Source organism: Corvus hawaiiensis, chromosome 4 (assembly GCF_020740725.1).
Source record: "Corvus hawaiiensis isolate bCorHaw1 chromosome 4, bCorHaw1.pri.cur, whole genome shotgun sequence".
NCBI lineage: Eukaryota > Metazoa > Chordata > Aves > Passeriformes > Corvidae > Corvus > Corvus hawaiiensis.
In genome coordinates, this window is record NC_063216.1 from 27,834,651 (window position 1) to 27,842,665 (window position 8,015).

The following is an 8,015-nucleotide window of genomic DNA, read 5'->3' on the forward strand; positions in this document are numbered from 1 at the left end:
GCCGTGACCGCGGGGGGCACCCGAGCCAGGCGTACACAGACACACAAAACAGCGCCGGCACTCGGCAAAATCAACTTTATTCCTGTTTCCCCCCGTTTATGATCTATGTGCAGCACAGCCAGGGCGAAGGTGCAGCCACAGCCCACCCCCAGGGACCGGAGCTGCCCGGGCACTGCAGCCTCCCGGTGCTGGCTACGGGGTTCAGCTCTCTTCCTCTGAAAAAGAAGAGGAACAGAAATTAAGTAAATGCAGCTGGGGAAAGGAAACAGCCCAAACCCCAAAATTAAACCCTTGCTGTCAAGGAAATGCCACAAGGAACACAAAAAAAATCACGGCTGCCACTTCGGGAGATTTATACCACCTCCAACTGTCTCCCTGCCTCCCCCCAGCTTCCCAACAAACCTGCCCATCAGCCAAGACCACATACACGTCATTTGGAATTACACAATTTACATTCCTGAGCAGATTACACAGCAACCTAACTAACATTTCCATAATAAAATCCGGAGCAGCCAGGCTACGCTTACAGCCTAAAAATAAGCTGGGAGATATTTTTCCTATCAAAGAAGCAAGAGCTCTATGGTAAAGGGTTTCCCACTGTCAACTGAGCACACAGAGGTCTCACGTCAGGGGTCACAGATGGTTTTAGGCAGCAAAGGGAAGGCACTGGCCACTGGACACCACTGATCCTCCAGAACTCCCATCCTGACCAGCCAGTGATTGCTCAGCTTCAAGAGTCACTAAAAGCCTTCACCATGTTCCCTCAACTGCGCTTCATCACTACGCATTTTAAATGTGTCACCTTATAGTCACTGCCACTTCTAAAACTGCAGTCAAAAAATATCCCAGTACCAACAGAAATTAGCACCCACCCACTCCTGCAGACCTTGGGGCCGCTGAATGTAGGGCTTCTTGGCAGGTTTTGTTTTCCCAGACAGTACTCTGGCTCTGGGACCTCCTCCCCCGCCCCTGCTAAAATCAGTCCTCATCAAGTATCTGTACAGAGGCACAACATCTGCATTCCCAACTCTCCTCTCCTTTTTCTTCCAGCTGAGTACTCCCAATGTGACCCACCACCTTTTCCACTGAGTCTCATCCTTAGGACCACACATTCTCCAGCCTCGTTCCTCTCCTGCCATTGCACTGGTCAGATCTGACCCTTTAGCTGTGGTCTTCATCATACATCACTCCCCTTTTCATCCACACCAGTACATCACTTAAAAGCATAAAGCACCAAGTATGCTACAAACCTTCCTCTTCCTCTTCTTCCTCCTCATCCTCCTCATCTTCATCAGAGCTGAAGGTGCCATCAGGCAAACTGTAGATCCGGATCACCTGCTTGTTGGGGTCCTTGAGGATGAGGTACTTCCCCTCATCCAGCTTCATGCAGATGTCAATGACGCATCGCAGGATGCCCCAGGCATTCTCTATGCTCAGATTAATCTGGCTGGCGAATTCATTTGGCTTGAACTGCTGCGTGCCCAGGATCACGTGGCGGGCAGAGTCCTTCACATGGTAACGGGATACATACCTAGGGGGCAAGAAGTAACCAGAGGGGTATCAGGAGATTAAGCCCAGACAGCAGAAGAACACCAGCAAGAAAAGCAGCATGATCATCTCATTTTCTGGGCTGAAAAATCCTAGTACTCCAACACTGAAAGCTAAGAGGATCTCCTGGCTACAAACTGTCAATCTGTAATGCACCTGGAAATCCCCAAATCGGATGGAGAGGTACAAAAGATAAAAGAAGAATTAGCCCCATAGATAAAATTAAGCAATAGCATGATTACCTGGGAGTTTGGAATGAAGAAGATGCAAAAGCATCAGTTCCACATCTGTGGATGGAACCGAGGGTTGCAGAACCACTAGAACTTACTTAGCAAAAGCCTCTTGTTCACTACCTACAGTACTCAACTGATTTTAAGCTGATAGTTTAAAAAATGCTGTGGCCGTATCTCCCCCCACCACTCAATTTCTCAGTAACAGGCACTGAGCATCTCAATCAGATTCTTGACAGGCACCACAGCTACTGTGTTTATTTCCCTTGTTGGTGCCACAGCAAACAGGCTGAGAGCCCACGCAGGCCACCTGCCCCTCACACGTGTGGGGTCAGTCTCAGCTGGATGCGGAGAGGAAGCAGCTTACACCAAGGCTGGGGCACTCACCACAAGCTTTCCTTTCTTGGCCACTCAAACACGGTGATTTTAGGATTACTCATTTTGTAAATGCTTCACTCAGACATACATGAAATTTAATCATGGAAAACGCACCTGGAAGGTATTTGGTGTGAACCTCCCCCTTACCCGAGTTTAAGATACTCTGATCCAGCCAGCAGCGCGCAGCACGTCCAGCGGGCCAATTTGTAGCTGTTGTTCTTCAGCTCTGTGGCAATGACAGCCCCTCTCTGAGAGTCCAGCTTCTGGCGCCAGTCTACCCCATTGCAATACTGAGGAGAATCAGAACCAGGGTCAGCCTGACAAGCCAGCAGCAGCCATCTCTTCAGCCATTTCGTCATCACATAAGGAAGCTGCTTCTGTCTACCCTACGGTACCACGTGAGGGAATGTGAACTGCAGCCTACAGGGAAAGCTCTTGCACCGGGAAGGGACAAATGCAAACAGCTGGGATTGCTCAACATTTGTGGCACTGGTTAGAAAGGTAGTTTGTGAGGGAAGAATTCTGAAGAGAACCATAGGAACAGACTGGCTACTGTGCTGAACACCCAGGGACAAGGGTTCAAGCCAGCTACCTCACATTTGGGGGAGAATCCCATCAGCACTGCTTGTCCACCAAAGTTATACTCCTTAGTGGAATGTAACACCCAGGGGACACCGCCAGATGTTTGTCTCATCTTTCCTGCTGTACCTGGCATGTCAGGCAGCAGTGAAGCAGTTAGAGCTAGCTTGGGGATCTTGTTCTTCCTCACCCTCGAATCCCACTCGTTCAGTGTCTTGATGTTGATGAATGACACTTCTCCATTGGCTCCTGTCATCACTCCATCATGTTCACAGCGGACAATGAGATCTATATCATCTCCCAGCTTCCACCTTCGGTATCTGCCAACAAACAATCCAACTGGTTATTTCTGACCTTTGTTCTCTTCCAGATCCATGTAAGCACTCAGCAAAATCCTTTCCTCCTCCATCTTTTCACTGTGAGGTCATCCATGAATCCTTTTCAAGGTAAAGCCTCTGTAAGTAACACTCCTAACCTGTTTTGCCTCCGTATCACACTTAACATCCTGCCCCCATGACAAACATCAGAGAGAACAGCTTACCTGTATGCAACAGAAGCTACTTCATTTTTATCCATGTCATCCTCCACAAAGGGGTTTGGGTTGGGAAACTTGTATTTCTCCTTTCCCTGCAGATGAAAACAGCAGAGCATGTTAGGAGACAGCTCTCCTCTATTGGAAAAATACTCTTTTACAGCAACAGTAGCTGATTTCCCTGATGTAGAGAAAAACCAAAACATTAAGACAGCTGATGAAAGCCTTATGCCCACATTAGTCACAGCACTATAAGCAGCACTTTTACTGGCACTTAGGCTTCATTAAGTGTACTGAGAAGCCTGTCTGCATCATCAATGGGAGTAGGATGACTTCTCTGTGAAATCAAGGTGAAAACCTTTCTACAACATCTCACCAGAAATAATCCCACCTCCTTCAAAACTGAAAGGCCACTGGTGTAACACAACTGTCAATTAAAATGCTTCTGTGCTGTACTAAAGCAGCCTTAATGAAGTTTCCTCTTGAGACTCTGAAACACAGACCCCACTACTCATCACTGTTCCACCTTACCATCCTCAGACACTGCTGGGAGAAGTTATGATTGATGTAGGTAGCTTCCATGGCCAGGTTGCGAGGAGAATTAAAGGAGTTGCCCTCTTCCTGTGGTGGTTCATTGGCTGTTTCACTCACTGTCAGGAGGTCTGGGAAGAAAACCAGATGCAAGTGGTTATACTTGGGGGAGTAACTATGTCAGCTTTAGAGAGTTTCTAGCCCCACATCAGAGCAGATCAATACTGAAGTTCCCCACACAGCTATCACATGTACTGCAGTAATTAGCTTGTTCAGGCGGCTCAATGTGGACACTGAGACACAGAATAAACTCAAATAACCATAAAGAAAATTACACCCTTTAGCTACTGCAACAGAAATTCCTTTCATGACTTTTCCTCACCAAAATCTGAGTTGTCCCTCTTGTCAAAGAAAAGCTTGGATCCAACTCTCTGGACAATGATGTCCCAGGAATAGACAGAGCGAGTGCAGCTCATCAGTGTGGCCAGGATGGCATCTGTGGCAAACACATTCCCTTGTGTCTTGGCCAGCTGTGGATACAGGAGGAAAAAACTGTTTCAGCAATAAGAACAGATACCATTTCCCTAGGCAGGATGAGAAGTGCTAGCAAACCAGATCACTGATTTCTGCTGCTGTTCTGACTGAGAAAGCTGAACTGTTAAGTACCACATCAACTGCCAGACCAAGTCTAAGGCACTACCCAGCAACCCTGGCCCACCCTCACCCACAGAAAGAAAGAAACTACTACGAAATGTTAATTCTGTTGGAAAATGCACAGCTTCTTATGGCCAATGAGGTCACGAGAGAGAACTCTCCAAGCCTTCCTCACTTCCAAAAGCAAAGCCCCAAGGATCAGGTCTCTGATGTAAGTTTCCTTTCCAACACAGCTCAAGTACTGGTCTGCTTGCCCTTCCAGAATTACAGCTTTTCCTTGGCCAGTGTTCTCAACTCTGCATTAATCTAGCTCTGCCTTCGACCTAAGAAAAATACTGGTACCAGTTAATGCTTCTTGCTTTTGCCCTTTGGTCTCATGGTGACAGCTAGTCTCCAACAACAGCACACACCCATGAACACGCGCCTGGGTTTTACCAACCGGTAGCTACCTTTCGGATAACTGGGTCATCCGTGGTGGTGACGGTATGGAAGATGCGCTTAATGCTCCTCAGGAGCTTCTCGTTCCTCGTCGTAATGCGGTCGAAGGCTTTGTCATAGTACTCTAGGGCTCCACAGCACTCTCTGCAAAGGTAAGAGGACCATCTCGATACCCTTCCTACAGATAACACCACCCATGAACCCCTAGGGTCTGCTGGGTGTTCCATTACCTCCCCCTGGTTTGGGTACCTCCATGAAACACTGGGACCAGGCAGGAGACCCTTGAGCTCCTGCTTTCCAAAAATCTGGTCGCCTCAGGAAGCGAGCAAAGGGCTGTCTTAGGAACTTACATGTCCTGTGGTTCTGACACCTCCAGGTAGCGCATTTTCATCAGCCGAGGGAAATCCATCTCCTCCTTCACCTCCCAGTCGCTGCGAACTTCAACAGAGGAGTCACGAGGTTTCTGCTGTGCGGCCAGAGGCAGGTCAGGTAGAGAGCGAAACGGAGACACAGCATATCAGGATTTGTGCAAAAGGAGCTGCCCTGTGAGTGCAGCCAGAGAAACCAAACCATCACAGGGGGCACAATGCTTGTCAGTTTGTCTACCTGTGATTTCTGGTCCCATTTCTGCCTCACTCCAAACTGTTTCTGAAACTTCTTTTGTAGGCGCAAACGATCTCTAAAATGACAAATGTGAGAAAAGCCATGAAGAGAAGTTCTTGATTCCTATATGCCACAACCATTCCTCCACTTCCAAACTACCACCAGAGGAGCAGTGCTTTCAGGCACCGAGCTGCTGAAACATTTGCTGAGCCATCTGTTGATCAAGATGCCTGAGGCATTAAAAAGTCTGCTCTTTGCTTTGAGGAGCTCTTTACATAGTTTTACCTGAAGACTGAAATAGTTTTCAGAAAGGATATTCTCTGTTTAGAACACCACCTTTACTTTCTAAATACAATTCAAAAAATCTCCTGAGGCATTAGGTAGCCATTTGAAATCCATGCTTTTAAGTACTACTGACACCAGCTGAACACTGGACTCGAAACATCCTGAAATCCTGTGCTGTTTGCTCCAGCAGGTTCTGTTACTGTAAGTTTGCAAATTTATCAACAGTATGTTCACACAGTCCAAGCTCTCTGGAGCCTCACCTCTCCTTCTGCTTGGCACTCTTTGGCAGTGTCTGCATGCTGAACTGCAGCATGTTCCGACGGTCCTTGTCTCTCCGAAGGTTCCTCTGCAGAAATGATGGAAAAAAGAAAAAAAAAAACCAAAAAACGAAAAAAGACATTTTAGTTGGGAAAGAATCCTGTGCTGCTGAGGCTCCCCTTGGATCCCATCTCTGAGAACACGTTACCTGTGCAAACCTCATACGATTCCTCTGGTACGCTGTTTTCTGTGTCCGGGCTGTGTCCACCAGCTGGAAGCTGGTCTCATCCTCCTCGTGGAAATAGGCGTATTGGCTTCCGCCGCCGAACTGGGACGAGTACTTGTCTGGAAATAAAACAAAGCGTCTCGACGCCGAGGTTCTAAGAAAAAACCCTGATGCTTTGCCCCTTTCTCTCCCCAGCTACCTTCACCTAAGCCTGATGTCTAAAAGCCTTACACCTGCATGTCTTCCCCCGCTCCAAACCTCCCTTACGAGCCCGGTTAGCAAGGCAGTACAAAAATGCAGAGTAAGCCCCAAGGACAGGGAGAGCCCCACAGAGCTCTCCCAAGGGTAAAGCACGCTTCCTAAAGTAAGCTGCCTGTCCTGCTGAGGTGTGCAGGTAATTACAGGGTGGGTGTGAGACATGAAAGCAGGAACGACGCTTAGAAGAAAACTTTGTAGAAAAGAAACCCCAGGAACCACCAGACCCCACGTACTTGTGTATCTTTTATCCTGATACGTGGCTCCTGTCCAATCAGCCACCTAAGAACGAGCATAAACAGTCAGAGCAAGCATTAACACGACATTTCCCCCGCCCCCCCACCTCTAACTCTGCACATATAGTTCCCAGCAGCAAAAGCAAACACTGCTGTACGCTTCAGGTCTAATCCCTCTGACTCCCACCTCTACTGGGCAGCCCTGCTAGGTGTTCACAGCCTGTCAGGACACAGTGCCAAGGGTGCCAGAGGAGCAGCCACGGTAACGACAGCGAACACCGCAGGCAGCGCGCAGGGGGGCCCGGCAGGCACCCAGAGCTCACGGCCCAGCCCGGCACAGGTACCTTGCCCAGGCGGTCTCCTTTGCTGAAGGGCTGGTAGGGCATGTCCTTGAACTGCTCGGGCACAGCACACGGGCCCCAGCCGGAGGGGTTGTCCTGGATCACGGGTGTCACAAACTTCGCCATTTTTTAATCTTCTAAAGGTGGAATAAAGAAAAAAAATAACCCCGAAACCCTCAGCTGCCGCACGGTGTGGCACCGAGACCTGAGGCCTTGCCTCGGCACAGGCCACCGCGACGGGAAGGCGCCTCCGCCCACCAGGCCCGGGGAGGAAGGAAGGGTCCCGGTGGGCGCTGCGTGTGCCGGGGAGGGGCGGCGACGCGGCCCCGCCGGAACCGGCGGGGCGGGGCCGGGGGGAGGGGGTCCTCGGTACGCGCGGGAGGCGCCGGCGGGGCAGGCGAGCGGCCCCAGGGTGGCCCCAGCGCCCCCCTCACCTGCGCGGCCCCGGCGCGGCCCCGATGGCGGCGGATCCGGGAGCGGCTCCGGGAGCGGCTCCAGCGGCGGCGGCAGGCGGGGAAAAGGCCGCGCGCAACCCCGGCGCGCCCTTTTGCGTCAGCACCGCGCGACGGCAGCGCCGTTGTCGTAAAGTAGAAAAACTCCACCACCCCCCCCCTCCTCCCCCCCCCCTCCGGAAAAGCGACCAACGAGCGCGGCTGTCGTAAAGCGGCCGCGTTGTCGCAAAGTGTCAAATATGAAAAAATTTTCTTAAGAAAGGATGTTCTTTGATGTTTGATCTTTGTATACTTTCAAGTCTAATCAACAAGAAAAGAGGTTTAATCCGTGAAACGGCAGCCAACAGACAAGCTCCAAGTGATACCCAGGTGTTAGAAGGACGAATTACTTGACAGTAGAATTGCCTTGTTAAGGTTTAGGGCTTAACGTGTTTCAATGACCTCAGGGGAAGTTAACAAAATTGGGAAG

At 50.0% G+C, this 8,015-nt stretch overlaps 1 protein-coding gene across 4 annotated transcripts; it reads right to left on the reverse strand.

The window, feature by feature from the left end:
* Nucleotides 1–58: 58 nt before the first annotated feature.
* EIF3D (eukaryotic translation initiation factor 3 subunit D) lies at nt 59–7,642 on the reverse strand. 4 transcript variants are annotated; one of them, XM_048302244.1, is made up of 15 exons: nt 7,542–7,642; nt 7,098–7,233; nt 6,754–6,799; nt 6,245–6,381; nt 6,039–6,124; nt 5,497–5,569; nt 5,241–5,353; nt 4,902–5,034; nt 4,181–4,328; nt 3,799–3,929; nt 3,277–3,362; nt 2,926–3,055; nt 2,304–2,446; nt 1,251–1,531; nt 59–215 (listed from the first exon to the last, which is right to left on the reverse strand). In XM_048302244.1, the coding sequence occupies exons 2-15, from the start codon at nt 7,218–7,220 to the stop codon at nt 202–204; spliced, it is 1,644 nt and encodes a 547-aa protein (XP_048158201.1). In that variant the 5' UTR covers nt 7,221–7,233; nt 7,542–7,642; the 3' UTR covers nt 59–201. The 4 variants fall into 4 exon arrangements, with proteins under 4 accessions (XP_048158201.1, XP_048158199.1, XP_048158200.1 ...); XM_048302242.1 differs by having other exon boundaries at nt 5,241–5,356; XM_048302243.1 differs by having other exon boundaries at nt 5,241–5,356; nt 7,098–7,231; nt 7,529–7,632.
* Between the last annotated feature and the right edge of the window lie 373 nt (nt 7,643–8,015).

Excerpts from the sequence above, each read along its gene's own strand:
- EIF3D (XM_048302242.1), bottom strand. The coding sequence starts at position 7,220 with ATGGCGAAGTTTGTGACACCCGTGATCCAGGACAACCCCTCCGGCTGG. Across the intron at positions 6,125-6,244 it reads ATCGTATGAGGTTTGCACAG|AGGAACCTTCGGAGAGACAA; the intron begins GTAACGTGTTCT and ends TCATTTCTGCAG. Across the intron at positions 3,056-3,276 it reads GTAGCTTCTGTTGCATACAG|ATACCGAAGGTGGAAGCTGG; the intron begins GTAAGCTGTTCT and ends GTTTGTTGGCAG.